At 41.8% G+C, this 19,695-nt stretch overlaps 1 protein-coding gene and 1 long non-coding RNA gene across 4 annotated transcripts in view; both read right to left on the minus strand.

The window, feature by feature from the left end:
- Nucleotides 1-19,695, minus strand: part of LOC143753942 (uncharacterized) — a 341,178-nt gene that overhangs the window by 238,759 nt on the left and 82,724 nt on the right. The gene's annotated exons all lie outside the window — the stretch shown is intronic.
- Nucleotides 1-19,695, minus strand: part of epha6 (eph receptor A6) — a 229,186-nt gene that overhangs the window by 191,824 nt on the left and 17,667 nt on the right. For 2 of the 3 annotated variants that reach the window (XM_077246785.1, XM_077246784.1), the window contains exon 2: nt 2,021-2,085. In XM_077246785.1, coding sequence (XP_077102900.1) covers nt 2,021-2,085 — 65 coding nt within the window. Of the gene's footprint in view, nt 1-1,146; nt 1,256-2,020; nt 2,086-19,695 lie in introns of all 3 variants that reach the window. The other variant, XM_077246786.1, reaches the window with a different exon arrangement.

Here is a 19,695-nt window from a genome sequence, read left to right on the forward strand (position 1 = left end):
CTACAGCAATGTAACCATGCTGACTGTTTTTTAATTACACTCATTTAAAATGAATTGACCATCTTTGATGATTGTCACAGCTTTTTCATCTTGAAAAGGACAGCAGGACCAGAGCCAGGCTAAATGAGATCAATAAAAAAAATAAATAAATAAAAAAATTTAAGCCTAACTTCATACAGCAAAACCTTATTTCGTCAAAAGATATTTGCACTTGTGACTTTTTTAATAATTTATATATAGAACCATTCAAAAGTAGCGGGTCAGACATAACATGTATCATGGTTTTCACTAAAATATTAAGCCTCATAATAAAAAAAAATATTTCTTTAGCACCACATAACCACATTAGAGTGGTTTCTGAAGGATCATGTGACACTGTTAACAGGAGCAATGAGTGTTAAAAGTTCAGCTTTTCCATCAAAGGAATAAGTGACATTCTAAATATATATTAAAACAGAAAACCGTTATTTTGGAATTGTAATAATATTTCACAATATTAATGTTTTATTGTATTTTGATCAAATAAATGATGCCTTGGTGAAAATAAGAGACTTAGTATAGTACAGTGGACAGAGTGGAAAGATTTATAGTGCATTTTAAATATTATATTATATTATATTATATTATATTACAATAGTTTTTACTTCCTTTTCCCTGTATCACTGAACTATTGATGGGGGTTAGCATGAGGATATAATAGTACTTTCACAGAGTGTACACTACGTGAGGACACCAGGTCTCTGTGACACATTTGGTTATTACAGCACAGAATCTGCAGAGCTTACAGTGGAGGGGAGCCAAGAGAATAGTCAACGAAACAATGGAACAGCACAAACAAACCTGTTCTTTCAAACAGAGAAGGTAGAGGGGAGAGAGGCAGAGATAGGTAGAGAGATAGAACCCCCATAGGATATGTCTGTGCCAGAGTAAACAAAACACACGCTGGTCTCCTAATGCTAGAAAACAAATTAAATGGCAGGTAAAGTGTCCCCAGACTGGAAAAGGTGTGTTCCATCTGGCTATGGGAGAAGAACGAAAAAGTATTTGATTAACATTACATACCCTGACCTAACAGAGAGAACTAGGAATATACATTGTGGTAAATACTAATAGGAGAGGTATGTGACCCAGGATATTATGGCATACATTATTAATTTGATCGGAGGTATGCACCAGCCTCTTACTGCAGGAAAAAAGAAACCCCAAGTGGTGTTTACTGTTGAGATGAACTCGCTTTCTTTGACATCATGGGCACCTGTGTAAGAGCAGAACTAATATGAAGATGTGCACAGCAACTCCATTGGGAAATCATTTTATAGGCTATAGGTCATTTTACACAACCTCAAATAAATAAATTATAAAAAAAAAATAAAAAAACACTCTGTGGGCTGACTGGTTCCTCCACTACAACACTCTAGTACAGCTCAAGACAGGACTAGTAGTTATAGTCGGCCTCAGAAAAAGGGCAGTGATTGAGCATCAATCATTCTGTTCTTTATCATGAAATTGATTTAATAATAGTAGCTCTACTATTAGAAGCTCTTCTTGGGCTGCAAGATCACACTTGGTTGCTTTATTCAAATTGCTTCTAGCCCTTTGACTGGTTTTAATGTCTTGGAAAATCCCTCTATAGTACTCACAAGAATGAAAGGAGGTGAAATTGAATTATTAAGACCGGTGTTAATAATTATCTTCTAAGAAATTCTCTGCATATACATTTCGGATCACTAATGCCGTCTCAGTGGCTTGTTTTTATTAAATTTTATTTTAAGAAACTTTTTTTTCATGTGGATTGGATTAACCTGCGATAAGTAATGTTTGGGTATGGTGGGAAATCTCTTTTTAAACAACTGTGGTAAGCAAGCCCATCCTTAGGCCCTAAACTGAATGGACTAAGGGGTGGGGGTTGCTTGCTTCTGCTACAGCACCTCGTATGGCCCTGGTGGTACATTTACCTTATGTACATAGTGGAAGGGAAATTATGTATATGGTGCAAAGGTCACAAGGAAATATTACTTACCCCATTCAATGGGTAGGTCTTCCAGCTTAATTCTCCCAGCACAGCAGTAGTGTCCAAGAGAACGACTATAGAGAAAAAAGATGACAACTAGGTCAAATATAAAAGTCTCCAAAAGCACAAGGAATTAATGGACCAGTTGGATAAACATAACCGCTAAATTGAGACAGTTTCTTAAGAACTAGTATGACCAACTAGCAATTAGTTAGGGCTAATTGGTCTTACTTTTCGGATTTAGATTATACCAGACCAATCTACCTTTTTATGTAACTAACTTAAAAAAGTTATGACCAGTCTTAAAAAAAAAAAAAAAAAAAAAACATGACAAACCTATAAGACAACTGGCCACATATTAAAACACTGCGGCTACATAAAAAATAGGTTTATGTAGAACATGTCATTAAATAAAGTATAATGTGTTTTAGAATGTATTATAGAATAATAATACATGCAAAGAAATAGTTTTCAGTGTTCAGTCGGAAATTTTAAATAACACAAAACAAAAAATGACAAAAATACACCACTAAATATCATAAAAGAGGTCCATGGAACTTGTGCGCTATATTCCAAAACATGAAGTCATAAGAAATAAGAAAGTCATTAGAAAACAAAATAATTACATTTTTTAAATTAATTTAATTTTGACATTTTCATTTCATGAAAATGCATGACGTAACATTGTTTTATTTGTAAAGAAACAGATAGTCAGGTAGTTTTAATGAATCTGTTGATCCATTTTTAAAAAAGCAGCCTAAATGATTAGTCAAAAAAAAAAAGCTATGGCGTGCGTATATTGTTTCAGAAGATTTGGAATAAAAGTTGTATGTGTAATGGAGGCCAGCTAGTACTGTAAGAGCTGTGTAAGTAAACCTCACAACCTCACTCAAAAGGCACACTAGCGACTGATACTTCTATAATAATTTTATGGTGATTTTCTTTTTGAAGCTTAAGTCTCCAGTCTTCTTTCACTGTAAATGCATGGAAAAAGTGACAGTACATTCTACATTCGGTACATGAGTATGAAAAGAAATTTCAGCTAAAAATGAAATAAGATAAGCAGCTTAAATAAAACATCCAAACACAATTAAGTTGTTGATGCCAACTTAAAGCAATTGATTAAGATTCAAAGAAATGAGACTTACAAGATTAAAGTACCAACAATCAGGCATTGAGACTCTTAGGACGCTTTCACACTTGGTTTGATTGCCTGTTCCGAACCCGAGTTCGATTGCATCACCCTCCCCCTGCCCCTGCCCCTGCACCCTTCCCCCTGCCCCCGATGGACTGTGTTCACATTATTTGTATCCGAACTGCGGTACGCTTGCGTCATCAAGCTGTAGCCGGTGCGCAATCGTGTTGCTTGGTAACAAACAACTATGAATGAAAGGCGTCAAAATGGATAGAATTGCTCGCTTTACATTTGTTCTTCTTTTTTTTGAACCTTTGGTTTCGTTTTCAAAGAAAAGATACAGAAACACACTTGTCTGTCTGCAGCAAACATACTAAAATCGTTCCAAAGACAGCGTGCTGTCCGCCAAAGACAATTTTTGCAGAGGCATGCAGAAATCATCTCTCTGCTTGCAGTGCGTCAATCCCGCATTTCGTCAAGGTAAGTGTAGGCTATAGAGGGAATTCATTAACGTCTCTTTCCCGCCAGAACACGCCCCCTCAGCCGGACTGAGTGGCAGAAGAGCTGCTGCGTGACTGGATTTAATAGGGGAAACTGCGAAAACGCAAGTAAAACAAACGATTATCAGTTTAAACTAAAGATTGGACTCAATGTAGTGTTCCTTACAACTTACTAAAGATCCAGTGATCCATCGATTTTGACATGCAGCCAGAAATCGTGTTTCCTGACATTTATATGTGCCTGATTTTGACACCTGGGAAATACATACAGCAAATTTGCCTGTGAACGCTTTATATAAATACAATATAGGCAGGTCTAAATCCAGGTGATCACTTATATCTACGTTATATATATCATCATATCGTCTAGACTTAAAACTTGTATAGTTTTTTGTCAGTGTTTATTTAAAAATGTCAAATTATACAGAATATACAGTGGTAAATATTTGATTGATGAGTTGTCACTGCAATATATAACAATGCAATATATAGAGAATGGTTTTACCACTAAATTCAGCATATTGACACAAAAATGATAACTGCAAATCCACCTTTCGCTGCCTGGAGTCCAGTTGTTTCTATGAATTGCAGCGATCTGTTTGCTTCTCTGTTCTGTAGCTTTCGTCAGTCTGTAAAAATATACCTCAGATTTCTTGTCAAATGTAGTTGTACAGTCAATCGCTAAGCTCCTTCCCGTTTTAGATGTGTTTTTTGTGTTTTTCACGGCATTCACGCTCAAAACCAATGCTGCCGCTCAGTCTTTTTGCCACTTAGTGGGCGTGGCCTCAATCACGCCAGCTGACGGTGACGTCACGCGCATTCCCTCTATACACACACACACGCACACATGCACGCACGCAAGAAAGAACGTTTATGAAAACGAATCAAATATTTTGTAGAGTCAAGTGTTAGGATATGAACTTCATAAAATGGTATGACTAATGTTTTGATGTTTACTTGTGTTTAGTTTTCACTTGATAAAATGTAAAATAATATCTACATAATTTAATAAATGAGCTTAAATATGATTCTACATTCTTGTTTATAGAATAGATCATGTAATGCTTTATTTTCCAGAATAAATAATATTTCTAATATTATTAGTCATCAATAGCGGTTAACTTACGTGATTTGGTACGATTGCGTTCATCAGCAGCGAAACGTACTGGAGTTCACATGAACCGTACCCCAGACCACCATATTTAAGCGGACTCGAGTACGGTTCGCGGGTGTGCAGCGAGTTCGGAAGACAGCGTTCACATCATCCAAACGTACCGAACTCTGACGTCATTCGAACCTGGGTGTGCACCAAAAGTGCTAGTGTGAAAGCGCCCCTAATGGATCCCTTTAGTCTGACATCATTAACAGAGACAAAATACAATAAGGCAAAAACCACAGCAGAAGAATACAGATATTAAATTATCTACCACCAATCATAAATGAACACACCACATTTAGCCTGCATGCTTATGAAATTTGCTCGTTGAAGCTAGTCACATCCATTGCCCCTAGCAGGTGATTCATCTGTTCAACAAAATAAAAATTTGCTCACCCAAATGTGCCAGTTTGATATGATGAATGTGCAATTTCCTTTGTCTCAACACCCGGACTTAATTACAATGTCTATCAATAAGACTGTCATGGGCATAATATTCTCATCAGACAAAGTCTGGGTATGTGTCATTCTCTCTTCTACTTAGCCAATATTCCATATTTAAAGTTTAAAAAAATATACTTCAACTGTAAGTATGTCTTTTGATTTTGGTCTGTATACAAGTGATCATTATTCTCACTCAGCACAGCGGTCTGTGTGTAAAACAGCTTCTGAATATGTGTTGTAATACTGTGTTAATAATCAGCTTATCCGTCTATGTGTTGTCAAAGAGTTAACGTAATGATCCTCGAAGAGTGCCTGTCTGTAGAGAGTCTGCAGACAGGCTGAGCACTACTGTTCACCCTGATCAAATTTGCTTGACAATGCCAGATAATTCTGCCTGGAAGTGATGGATCTGTTCTACTAACACACCCAAACAAAAAAAATGTGAATTAGAGGATTATGCACTTTGGCCACTCATTCTAAATCACATTACACCTCTGTCTAGACCCAGTGTCTCTGTCTTGAGTCATATTATCCCTAAATTTCCGCACTTACTTTTTCCCTTACAATGAAGGGAGATTAAACATGTCTGCAAGCATGTCAGGACAGAATAATCAATTTGTAATGACTTTATTAAGAGATATTTACCAGATTAGGCCTAAAGCCAGTCAATGATTCACATCGAATTGTAAAAAGTTAGGTCTCAATTCTTGATTATGAATTAGACATGAGATATTTTTTGTCAAAACCACTTACTTGACCTATAAAAAGGGCACCCACCCATGATCCTTTGGAAATCCTTAAGAATCCATAATTGGGATACAACGTGGTAAAACTTTAACCCTTTCACACACACGTTTACGATATTATTGTTTTTTTTTTACGTGACCCTTTTTTAAGAATGAATCGCATTCTTATTTCCATGGTGACACATAAAACCTGTCCCGAGATGCAGTCACAGTGGTGCTGTATGACAGATGTATTAGTTTTCATTTAATTTTTGTTTCATTCTTATTCAGAAAATTCATACATTTCTTAAACTAGTTAATATATTGTGATTCTCAAATGTGTAAATATGTAATTTGTGTTGTGTTGTCATTTGTGTCAAATAATTTTAAATGCATTTTTCAGTAGCATATCATCATTTTGTCAGTCTGTTGGATATAATAGAAGTAAATTCATCCACTTCTCTCAAAAAACGAACATGAAAGTGAGTGGCTGGTGAACTGAAAGAAGAATAGAGTGAAGGTCCTACTGTGTTTGATGTGATTATTATTATTTATTTATTTATTTTTACTTTTAGCATACATCACCATGTGATGCATCTGGAAACATTATCACTGATGTTTCCTGGGGTTATCTGTGTTTTGGGTTTTTCAACAATCAGACACCCTCGCCCAGGCGACCCAGTCGGGGTTGATCAAGCCCTAACTTGTGTCCAGGTAGCACCACCACATCCACAGCTCTCCTCTCCTGATCCATAGCCATCTTGAAGCAACTTCCGCTACCTCCATGGCAGACTTCAGGCTATTTTGTTTCCTGGCCCCCTTGATACCCAGCATATTATAAGCCCTTTTGAGTAACTGGGCTGCGAACCCTCTGCCCATACTTTGACTACAAACTTGGTCCTCAAATCATTATGTATTTTGCAATACATGTAACTTTATAACGTTGCACTCTTTCTATAAGTTATAAATAGCTAGTAAGATAACGTTAAAGGATTAGTTCACTTTAAAAAAAAAAACTTTTGCTGATAATTTACTCACCCCCATGTCATCCAAGATGTCCATGTCTTTCTTTCTTCAGTCGAAAAGAAATTAAGGTTTTTGATGAAAACATTCCAGCCTTTTTCTCCATATAATGGACTTCAATAGGACACAAACGTTTCAAGGACCAAATGACAGTTTCAGTGCAGCTTCAAAGGTCTTTGAACGATACCAGACGAAGAATAAGGGTCTTATCTAGCGAAACGATCGGTCATTTCAAAAATAAATAAAAAACTTTAAGTTTTATAAGCTCAAATGCTCGCCTTGCTCTGTTCTGTGATGCACGTTCGTGATCCTGTTCGATCAAAATGTTCGATTGTTGAATGAACGAAATGACTCCGAAAAAGACTCGTTCAAAATGAACAAATCTTTTTTCGAGTAATTTCCTTCGTTGAATGAACGAAATGACTCGAAAAAAAGATTTGTTCATTTGGATGAACGAGTTCGAACAGGAGAGTAACGAACGACGGTACGCGCTCATGCTGTGCAAGAGAGGGGTGATCAGCGCGTACACGAACGTGTTTGACACTGCTAAGACATTCCTCCTGGCTCTGATTGGTTGTCTCTGACCGGGAGCAGTGTATTTCTGCAAATGGCAATAGGACCACAGGGAGGAGCCAGAGGAGCTTGATTTTTTAACAGATTATCTGTCTCATATTCTACTGTCAGGACATAATGACAGTTTTAACAAATATTTGTTTACAAAAGTTACCTACTGGAGCTTTAATTCAATTGTGCAAACTTGTTGCCTTAATTTAATTAAGTAAGCATAACTTACTTAATCTATTTAAGTTTTGTCAACTTAATTCTATCTGTAATCTGAGGAAGTGTACTCCCAGAGTGCATTGCGGCATGAATAAATGAATTGCTTTGTTTTACCATTTTTGGCTTTATTTTACCATTAACATTTTATTTGCTATCGTTATTGGGGTTATACTGACAAGAGACAGCAAATGAAATTGTAATGGTCTAATTAATTAAATTAATTTTTAAAAAAATTGTTACCAATGTTGTGGTTTGCATGCTGAATGTTGAAGTCTGTGTGTGACTCAAGCAAAATTGCAAGATATTGTCACAAATATAGAGGGATTATATAAACCCAATTAAAAGTTTATGCCATAAGTGTTAGCAATAAAATGTTAAAAGATCATTTTAAACATGAAAAATAGTTATGTTATACATCATTAATACATTCATTAAGAACATGGAAATAATTCAAGTATACATGTAACGATCACCAGCTGGAGTGCCCTCCAGAGCCACCAGAGGGCGCTCCACAATAGACTATGATCACTTCCTCACAAACTACATTTCCCATACTCACTGCCTGGACTCATCATCACTGATCACATTCACCTGTACCTCTTTGTCACTGATTGTATTCACCTGTGTCTTGTCATCCTGCTAGTCTCAGTCTATTTATACCAGGTTCATTCATTCACTCACCGCGAAGTCTTGTTGTACTGTGTGTCTGCATTTCCGAGCGTTTTCCCGTGTTTGTTTTTCTGGTTTTGACTTTGGATTGCTCTTGGACTCTGATTATTGCTGCCTGCCCTGACCCTGGACTGTTTCACTGGACTCTGATTCTCTCTGCCTGCCTCGACCCTTTGCTTGTATCTGGTTTGTCTCTGCCTTGTCTCCGTTGCCCTGTTTTGCTGTTGTTGATCCCTGCCTGTTTGACTATTCTATAATAAAGCTGCATTTGGATCTTCACCTCCAAGTCTCGGAGCAGTTCATAACAGAAGACTTCGCCACACCAAGATCCAGCAGCGATGCCAACCATGGATACAGGTATACAAATCATGCGTCTCCGTCAGGGGAATCGGCCGATTGAGAAGTATGTTGAGGAGTTTATTGAACTGGCACATCTCACCTCAATGGACACAGTATGTCTTATGATCTTTTTTCGGGGAGGACTATCTGAACCGCTCAGTTCATTCATGCCCTTGCATGATCCTCACTGGACTTTAGAGCACTATATTAACCTGGCCCTTTTGTTGAGCGACTCATCGTTTACTGTGGGCGTGATGGAGAAAGAGCTCCGTGAACCCACAGTATCTCCTCCTGCCGAGACCGGGTTCCTTCACATCTTCTCTACTGAACCTGAGGATCCTCGCGACACGCCAGTCAGCGGGTCTGACACTGGATCGGTCTATGGGCGTTCAGGGCTGATGTCCAGCTTGGCAGATTCCCCGCTAAGGTCTGTACGGTCTGCAAGGATCACCGTCCTGCCTGAATCTCGTCCCGCCGAACCAGTCCCAGAGCCTGTCCAGCCAGAGCCTGTCCAGCCAGAGCCTGTCCAGCCTCGCCACGTCTCAGCAGAGCTTCCAGAGCCTCGCCACGTCTCAGCAGAGCTTCCAGAGCCCCGCCACGTCTCAGCAGAGCTTCCAGAGCCCAGCCACGTCCAGCCAGAGCTTCACGTCAGCCACGTCCAGCCAGAGCTTCACGTCAGCCACGTCCAGCCAGAGCTTCACGTCAGCCACGTCCAGCCAGAGCTTCACGTCAGCCACGTCCAGCCAGAGCTTCACGTCAGCCACGTCCAGCCAGAGCTTCACGTCAGCCACGTCCAGCCAGAGCTTCACGTCAGCCACGTCCAGCCAGAGCTTCACGTCAGCCACGTCCAGCCAGAGCTTCACGTCAGCCACGTCCAGCCAGAGTTTCACGTCAGCCACGTCCAGCCAGAGCTTCACGTCAGCCACGTCCAGCCAGAGACGCTTCACATCACTTCTACAGAGCTAGTGTCTACGGACAAGATGGCCGATCCAGAGTCGGTTCACGTCACTTCCTCCGAGCCAGTGTCTACGGACAAGATGGCCGAGCCAGAGACCGTTCACGTCACTTCCTCCGAGCCAGTGTCTACGGACAAGATGGCCGATTCAGAGACCGTTCACGTCACTTCCTCCGAGCCAGTGTCTACGGACAAGATGGCCGATCCAGAGTCTGTTCACGTCACTTCCTCCGAGCCAGTGTCTACGGACAAGATGGCCGAACCAGAGACTGTTCACGTCACTTCCTCCGAGCCAGTGTCTACGGACAAGATGGCCGCCTCCAAGCCAGTGTCTACGGACAAGATGGCCGCCTCCGAGCCAGTGTCTACGGACAAGATGGCCGCCTCCGAGCCAGTGTCTACGGACAAGATGGCCGATTCAGAGACTGTTCACGTTACTTCTGCCGAGCCGGAGTCTGTTCCTGTTCCTGAGCCAGAGCCAGAGTCTGTTCCTGTTCCTGAGCCAGAGCCAGAGTCTGTTCCTGTCCCAGTTCCTGAGCCGGTGCCTGTTCCTGCGCCGTGGCCGCCCGAGGGGTCTTCACTGCCGTGGCCGCCCGAGGGGTCTTCACCGCCATGGCCACCCGAAGGGTCTTCACCGCCATGGCCACCCGAAGGGTCTTCACCGCCCTGGCCGCCCGAGGGGTCTTCACCGCCCTGGCCGCCCGATGGACTGTCTGCTCCGCCCTGGCCACCCGATGGACTGTCTGCTCCGCCCTGGCCGCCCGATGGACTGTCTGCTCCGCCCTGGCCGCCCGATGGACTGTCTCCTCCGCCCTGGCCGCCCGATGGACTGTCTGCTCCGCCCTGGCCGCCCGATGGACTGTCTGCTCCGCCCTGGCCGCCCGATGGACTGTCTGCTCCGCCCTGGCCTTCCGTCCTGTCGCAGTCTCCAGGTCCTCTTCTGCTCCACGAACCTGGCCCTCCATCCCGCCTCCGGATCCGCCTCCATGCCACCACCCACCTGGACAGTTTTGGAGCGTCTGGAAGCCGCTCATTGGGGGGGGGGCTATGTAACGATCACCAGCTGGAGTGCCCTCCAGAGCCACCAGAGGGCGCTCCACAATAGACTATGATCACTTCCTCACAAACTACATTTCCCATACTCACTGCCTGGACTCATCATCACTGATCACATTCACCTGTACCTCTTTGTCACTGATTGTATTCACCTGTGTCTTGTCATCCTGCTAGTCTCAGTCTATTTATACCAGGTTCATTCATTCACTCACCGCGAAGTCTTGTTGTACTGTGTGTCTGCATTTCCGAGCGTTTTCCCGTGTTTGTTTTTCTGGTTTTGACTTTGGATTGCTCTTGGACTCTGATTATTGCTGCCTGCCCTGACCCTGGACTGTTTCACTGGACTCTGATTCTCTCTGCCTGCCTCGACCCTTTGCTTGTATCTGGTTTGTCTCTGCCTTGTCTCCGTTGCCCTGTTTTGCTGTTGTTGATCCCTGCCTGTTTGACTATTCTATAATAAAGCTGCATTTGGATCTTCACCTCCAAGTCTCGGAGCAGTTCATAACAATACATATATATAATATGTATTACTTCACTTCCTTTGAAATCAAATAACTGTTATTTCATGTTGCATCACTGCATCAATTGGAAGAGAATCACAATAATATAAATGAAGTTCCAAGTGCCCAACAAACTTATGTGACGTTCTACCAAAACGTTTGGTTGTATTGAAAATAACATTCAAGATGACTGGAAAATGAGCGTATGCAACTAAGAAGAACGATGACCGCAGAAGTAGAAGAAATGAGTGAAAAGTCTATTAAGAATTGCCCCGCATCAAATACCATTTGCCCCGCCTGCTTTTTATTTTTTTCATTTTTTTGCTTTGGCAAAATGGTACTCAAACCAGTCAAGTAATGTTTTCTAGGGTTTTCTGAGTAATTAAGGCATAGCATGCAAACAGTACAGATTACTAAATTGTTTTAAGTAAGTTCAACAGTTCATAAGTTCACACAACAGATTTCATACTATTTTATTTATTTATTTATTTTTGCCCTCATGCACTTTAATCAAAATAACTTTCCCTCTCTCTTGCATGAACTTCTGATGTCATGTTTGCTGGCGTTTTGGTTCTAGTTCTGTTTTTGTCTGTTTTGGCTTCATTTTTTCTTTGTCATGTTCCGGTTTGCCGGAGTTCAGGTTCCTACTTAGTTTCTATCATCATTGATTATATTACACATCTGTTCTTAGTTCTGTTAACCAATATGTGTGTGTTTAATCCCTTAGTTTCCTCTGTTCTTGTTTATGTTTGTATGGCAGTGCTCTATATTTTGATTCCTATATTCTCCATGTTTCCAAGTAAATACTTTGTTATTGAATTTTCTGCATTGTGCGATCATTGTAGCCAAACAATGTTACAGAGAGAGGGCAGGACAACCTGTCACTTACATCACAGTAATAGAAAACCACAACAATCCACTGTAAAAAAAGAAAAATTCCATACCTATTACCTATTTCTATTCCTAATTTATTAGCTATTTTAGCTTAAACTTAAATTCAGTTGCTCTCTTAAATATTTTAATCAAATAGGCTGTTCAAGTTATTTCAACCTAAATTAAATAAAAAATAACATAAACAATCAAGTTGAATCTCGTATAACATAAAAAGATGAAATTGCTTAAATTGTTTTGATTAGCCAAAGTAATGTAAAAAAAAAAAACATATGCTGTCGTTTTTTTTACAGTGTTCCCAATGGACACAAACAATCTGGCCAGTTGATAATACCTAGAATATAAAAATCAACAGCTGGCAGTAGATCCTTTTCCTATTTAGCACCTAAACTCTGGAATGGTCTTCCTAGCATTATTCGGGAATCAGACACACTCTGTCAGTTTAAATCTAGACTAAAAACACATTTCTTTAACCTGGCATACACATTGCACATTATCCATTTCTATAATTCATATAATGTAAAATGATTGTTAGGCTGCATAAATTAGGTTATCCGGAACACTTCCCATAACACCGGATGTACTCATTACATCATAAATGTCATGATTCCTGTCTTGTGTTTCCCTTTTCTTGTGTGTAGTTTTGTCATTTCCTATATTGTGCCAAGTTTTGTAGTCTTATGTAGTTTTTCATGTTGATTCATCTCCCCGGGTACATCTTGTTTCCTCATTCCCTAGTTAAGCTTGTTTGCCCCTGTGTATTTATAGCCGTATTTATACCCGGTGAGCATTCTCTGCTCCATTGTCCAGGAAGGCCGTCCCATTGAGCTTGATGCCACCTGGCTCCCTTGGATGAGGTCATGATGATAGAATGTTTTTGGAGTGGGCTGGACGATGACATTGGCCAACTGATGCTAGGGGGAGGTCCCAGCTGGACCCTTGCACAGTACTTGAACTTTGCCCTACTGCTGTTTGGATCCTCCTTTGAAGCAGAGCTTGGCCCATTGTGGACCCCAGTCATCATGGCCGCCCTTCCAGATTCTCGTCTGTCATGGCCACCCTTCCAGAGTCTCGTCCAGTGATGGCCGCCGCCATGCCTGTGTCTTCGGACAAGATGGCCGCTGCCATGCCTGTGTCTTTGGACAAGATGGCCGCCGCCACGCCTGTGTCTTTGGACAAGATGGCCACCGCCACGCCTGTGTCTTTAGACAAGATGGCCGACTCTATGCCTGTGTCTACGCCGTTGTCTTCAGACAAGATGGTAGCCTCTACGCCTGTGTCTTCGGACCAGATGGCCGACTCTACGCCGGCGTCTTCAGACAAGATGGCCGCCTCTGCCCCTGAAGCATCAGATCCGCCCTGAACCGTCGGATCCACCCTGACCCCCTCAACTGTTGGATCCGCCCTGGACGCCTGCTCCACTCTGGACTCATGCTCGGCCCTGGATGCCTGCCAGGTCTGCTCCGCCCCGGCCGCCTGCTCAGCCTGTTCCGCCCTGGCTGCGTGCTCTGCCTCAGTCTCCAGGTCCTCTTCCATTCCACGGACCTGGCCCTCCACCCCACTACCGTTCCACCTCTGCTCCACCACCTTCATGGACCTTTTTTTTTGTGGAGTGTCTGGAATCATGGGGGGGGGGTGTAATATTGGTGGCTTTTGTTTCTGTGATCCTCGTGGTTTTGTTCCTTTGTTCCTTGAGTTCCCTTTCAGTCGATAACGTCGGACGTAGTCGACGCCGACTGAAATGGGATCACGCTAGGGAGCCTATCGTGATCCCATTTCAGTCGGCGTCGACTACGTCCTCCGTTCCCTCCTTCAGGGAACGGTGGGTTGCATACGCAACCAGGACGTTCTGTTTTATCTGTTTATGTGTTACTTTATTTAAACTTGGCTAGAAGAAAGTTGCAGTGCAACAGTCCTCAATGAAACAGCCCCTCCTAACTTTACTTTTATGAGTGTCTGCAGAGCTGTCAGAAGAGGCGGAGGTTTAGCTGCTCTTTATAAAGATGTCTATCAATGTAAGCAAATATCATTTGGGAATTACCCGTCTTTCGAATATCTGGGTATTGTGTTAAAAGGTGCTCCACGCATTTTACTTATCATTGTTTACAGGCCTCCAAAATACTCTCCAGCTTTTGCTGAGAACTTAACAGAACTGTTATCAACAATTTCCTCAGAGTTTGACTGCTTTGCCATTGCTGGAGATTTTAACATCCACATAGATAATGCAGAAAACAATATGGCAAAAGAAATCAAAACTGTTTTAAAAACTTTTGATCTGACTCAGCATGTACATGGAGCCACACATAATCGTGGACACACTCTAGATATACTTATCAGTAAGGGTCTAAACATTTCATCAATTGTTATTAAGGATGTAGCACTGTCTGATCATTTTTGTATTTTCTTTGATATATTGATCTCTCCTGCCATTGAAGCTAGATCTGTGTCTGTCAAGAAGAGATGCTTAAATGAGAACACTAGTGTACTATTTATGAAGGCTATATCTTTAACACCAAGCATATCTGCTGACTCTGTTGATTTTCTCCTTGATTCTTTTAACTCAAAAGTTAAGAGTGTAATTGATGATATTGCTCCTGTGAAAGTCAGGAAGAAGAGTGGCAGACAAAAAGCACCTTGGAGAAACTCAACAGCAGTGCAAAATATGAAAAGACAATGCAGAAAAGCAGAGCGCATGTGGCGGAAGACAAAACTTGTAGTCCATTATAACATCTACAAAGACAGCATCCATGCTTTCAATAAGGAACTAAGCAAAGCTAGACAGACTTTTTTCTCGAATATTATAAACAGCAATATAAACAACACGCGCACTCTTTTTGCTACTGTAGAGAGACTGACAAACCCCCCAAGCCAGATTCCCAGTGAAATGCTCTCAGTGAGAAAGTGCAGTGAGTTTGCTTCTTTCTTCTCTGAGAAAATCAATAATATCAGAAAGGTGATCAGCTCATCCTTGAGTTGCGCTGGTGTCAGGCAGATCAGACAACAGCACGAGAAAGTAGCCACTATGTCTGATTTCGAAGAAATTGATGGCAAAATTTTGGAAGAAACCGTACAGCAACTAAAAACATCAACCTGCGCCCTTGATGCACTTCCCACATCTTTTTTCAAAAATGTGTTACACAGCTTAGAAGCAGATCTCCTAGAAGTGGTAAATGCCTCACTTCTCTCTGGGAGTTTTCCGACCTCCCTGAAAACTGCTGTTGTCAAGCCCCTCCTGAAAAAGAGCAATCTGGATAAGACCATATTAAACAACTATAGACCGATCTCAAATCTTCCTTTCATAGGCAAGATCATTGAAAAAGTTGTCTTCAATCAGCTGAACAAATTCTTAAGCTCGAATGGATACTTTGACCATTTTCAATCTGGTTTCCGACCGCACCACAGTACAGAGACCGCGCTCATAAAGATAATAAATGATATTCGCTTAAATACTGATACAGGCAAATTATCAGTGCTGGTACTACTCGACCTCAGTGCTGCATTTGACACTGTCGATCACAAAATACTTCTTGACAGGCTGGAAAACTGGGTCGGGCTTTCTGGGATAGTCCTAAAATGGTTCAGGTCATACTTAGGAGGCAGAGGTTATTATGTGAGTATAGGAGACCATAAGTCTGAGTGGACATCCATGACATGCGGAGTCCCTCAAGGCTCAATTCTTGCGCCACTCCTATTCAACCTGTACATGCTCCCAATGAGCCAAATAATGAGAAAGAACCAAATCGCTTACCATAGCTATGCAGACGACACACAGCTCTACTTATCCCTATCGCCTAACGATTACAGCCCCATTGACTCCCTTTGCCAATGCATTGATGAAGTAAACAATTGGATGTGCCAAAACTTTCTTCAGTTAAACAAAGACAAAACTGAAGTCATTGCGTTTGGAAACAAAGATGAAGTTCTCAAGGTGAACGCATACCTTCAGTCTAGGGGTCAAACAACTAAAAAACAAGTCAGGAATCTGGGTGTGTCTCTGGAGTCAGACCTTAGTTTCAGTAGTCATGTCAAAGCAATAACTAAATCAGCATATTATCACCTGAAAAATATTGCAAGAATTAGATGCTTTGTTTCCAGTCAAGACTTAGAAAAACTTGTGCATGCTTTCATCACCAGTAGGGTGGATTATTGTAATGGACTTCTCACTGGCCTTCCCAAAAAGACCATAAGACAGTTGCAGCTCATACAGAACGCTGCTGCTAGGATTCTGAGCAGAACCAGAAAATATGAACACATCACACCAGTCCTCAGGTCTTTACACTGGCTGCCAGTTACATTTACGATTGATTTTAAAGTATTATTACTGGTATATAAATCATTCAATGGCCTAGGACCTCAATACATTGCAGATATGCTCAGTGAATATAAACCCAACAGATCACTCAGATCATTAGGATCACATCGGCTAGAAATACCAAGGGTTCACTCGAAGCACGGCGAGTCTGCTTTTAGCTACTATGCCAGCCGCAGCTGGAACCAGCTTCCAGAAGAGATCAGATGTGCTCCTACAGTAGTCACATTCAAATCCAGACTCAAAACACATCTGTTTAACTGTGCATTTACTGAATGAGCACTGTGCCACTGTTCGTCCGACTGTTTGCACTGTATTTTATTTTATGTTTTAATTATTCTGATTTCTGTATTTTATCTTTTATTCTAAACTGTTTTAATTATTCTGATTTCTTTTGATTATTTTAATTTCTTCTATGTAAAGCACTTTGAATTACCATTGTGTATGAAATGTGCTATATAAATAAACTTGCCTTGCCTTGCCTTGCCTATTGAAAATCCCGCACTAAGATCCTCGCCTTCATCTGCTTTCCTCAGCACGTTACAATAAGAATAATGGCATCTAATATTAGTCTCTAATATTAGTACCTATATTAGTCTCTCTGTTTACCTAACTCACCCGGATCTGGGCCATATCCAGATCAGATGAAGGACCTGCGTCTAGACACGACCACAAAGTAGCCCTGAAGTGTCAGCAGAGACTATGTCAACGACAGATAAAAACGTTATCAAAATGATTCGCTTTCACACGCATCTGCGTAAACAACAAAAAAATCAGTATTATGCATGCCAGAAAAGTAATTGCCAATGTCCCTTTTGAAAGAAAGACTACGCGCATGTGCACATACGCATCCAAACACATGTCACTAGACTAAACACATAATACACGTGCATGCCATCACCATTTTCACAGATTCACGTTTTGGAAGTTTACACGGAGATGATAAGGGTATTGCTTTCAAAACCTGTTTTTAAAAACTTTGAAACCTACTTCAAAGTTTGCGTTCTCAGGCCACCAAAACACTGCTGTCGTGTAAATAAAAGACCAGAACACATTAAAAGTTTTCTGTTTTCAGTTGAAAAGGGTGTCGTGTATGCATACCCTAAGTTAATAACTAATGATTTTACAAAGGACATTAATCAATTAAAAACTTAAGCTTGACAAAGACTAGAGATGCAACGATTACAATTTTCTAGGCCGATTCCGATTTCCGAGTTTTCATGAGTTTGGCCTGCCGATACCGATTTTAGCCGATTCCGATTTCATTTTTTCTAACCACTTTACAGCAAACATAAATATTTATTTTCTATCTATTCTTTAATAGGAATATTTTACATAGAACATAAAACAATTTTGAACAAATTAAATAAAATAAAACTATATAAATTATTACTCCTGGTGTGGGAAATTCACATTTATCTAAATGCAGTGTTATGGTGTGGAAGAACCATTTTCATTTCCATTATTCAACTAAAAAAAAGTGATATATTTACTTATTTACGAAACTAAACTTATGTATGAAAACAGGTAATGGCAATAAAATAATATATAAATAGCAAATAAAAATAAAATAAATATAGCCTTGCAGTATAAAGATGTTTCTCAAAACACACACACACACACACACACACACACAAACACACACACACACACACACACACACACCTCTTATGTTTACAAAAGAGCCGAGACACACAGAAACCGTATTACATGTTTTTTTACTGAACTCCACACTTTCCCCACACGCATGCGCACCATAAACATCGCGCAGCTGAATCTATCACAACCAACCAAGCTAGTTTACTTCATAATAGTAGCCCCCTTGTTATTTTCCTAGCAGTGTGTAAATAAATGAATTTAGTTAATTATGTAAACACAACATTTCCCCCTCCCTCCCAAGAACTAAACTTATGCATAACTGAGTCCTTGCCAAAACAATTGAACAGTCCAATACCTAGTGCAAGGCCTACACTGTCACTCCGTGACAAAGTCCTTTAAGTAAGCAGGGCGGACCCTGGCCCTTACAGGGTCGGTCCTACTCAACCTCAGGCTGCGGCCATTCCAGAACTGCTGGGCAGTTCCCCATAGCTGGACTTGTGGCACAGCCCGACCCTGGGTCTGACTGACGGCCAGGGGAAAGCAGGTGAGATTGCAGGTCAGGGGCAGGTTGCTGGGGCGCTGGTGACAGTGCGGCCCGAGGAGTATGGGAAGCCTGCTGTGGCCCTGTACATATCGGCACCGGTGGAGGAGGGGCCGATGGCAGTGGAGCCACCATTTTCTCCCCTGGGTTCCGCACTTTCCTCAGTCTTTTAGCATGCCATCGTGATCCGTCATTAAGCACGAATGTGGCTGGGCCCAACTGGCGGTGCACCTGACAGGGCTGGCTCCAGTATGAAGCCATCTTGTTGCCCCCATGCGGCCTACGTGCTCGAACCCAGTCACCTGCGGTAATAGCCGTGGCCTTGACCCTGTATTTCCGGTCAAAATACTGTCGCATCCGTTGCTGGTGTCTGTTTACTGCGGCTTTGGTCCGAGCCTGAGAGATGCCGGCTGTAGGCACTGCCATGCCTTGTACCTTAAGTCTGTCCAGTGGCAGTTCCATCTCCCGGCCCAGCATGAGGAGTGCTGGAGAGGCCCCGGTTGTAGCATGTTGGCTGGCCCTGTAGAGCATTAAGGTTTGGTTGAGTGCTGTCCGGAATGTACACCCCTGAGCCAGGTGGGCCCGGACGCCATTCTTTAGGCTCTGGTTGAACCGCTCCACACCGCCATTTGCTTGTGGATTGTTGTAAGCTGTGCGGATGTGTTTGATTCCCCTATCAGTGAGGAACTGGGAAAAGTCTGCAGAGATGAACTGGGGTCCATTATCTGTAGTGATGGCGCGAGGCATGCCTCAACGCGCAAAAACGACTTCTAGAAGGTCTGTGATTACCTGGGTTGTGACGGTTCCAGTCGGGACCACTTCAGGCCATTTCGAATGGAGGTCGTACAGCACCACAAGGAAACGCTGATGATGGGGAATTCCACGGCCATGGATCTCTCCACAGATGTCAAGCTGGAGATGTTCCCATGGACGGGACGGCCATGGAACCGGCTGCAGAGGGGTTGGCACTGGAGGTCCACTTTTCCCACTAAGGAGGCATGGCACACAATCTTTAACAAGGGCTTCAATATCGCGATCGATGCCTGGCCACCAGATGAGATC

This window comes from Siphateles boraxobius, unplaced genomic scaffold (genome assembly GCF_051911475.1).
Source record: "Siphateles boraxobius isolate OS27281-9 unplaced genomic scaffold, OSU_SipBor_1 29, whole genome shotgun sequence".
Classification (NCBI taxonomy): Eukaryota; Metazoa; Chordata; class Actinopteri; order Cypriniformes; family Leuciscidae; genus Siphateles; species Siphateles boraxobius.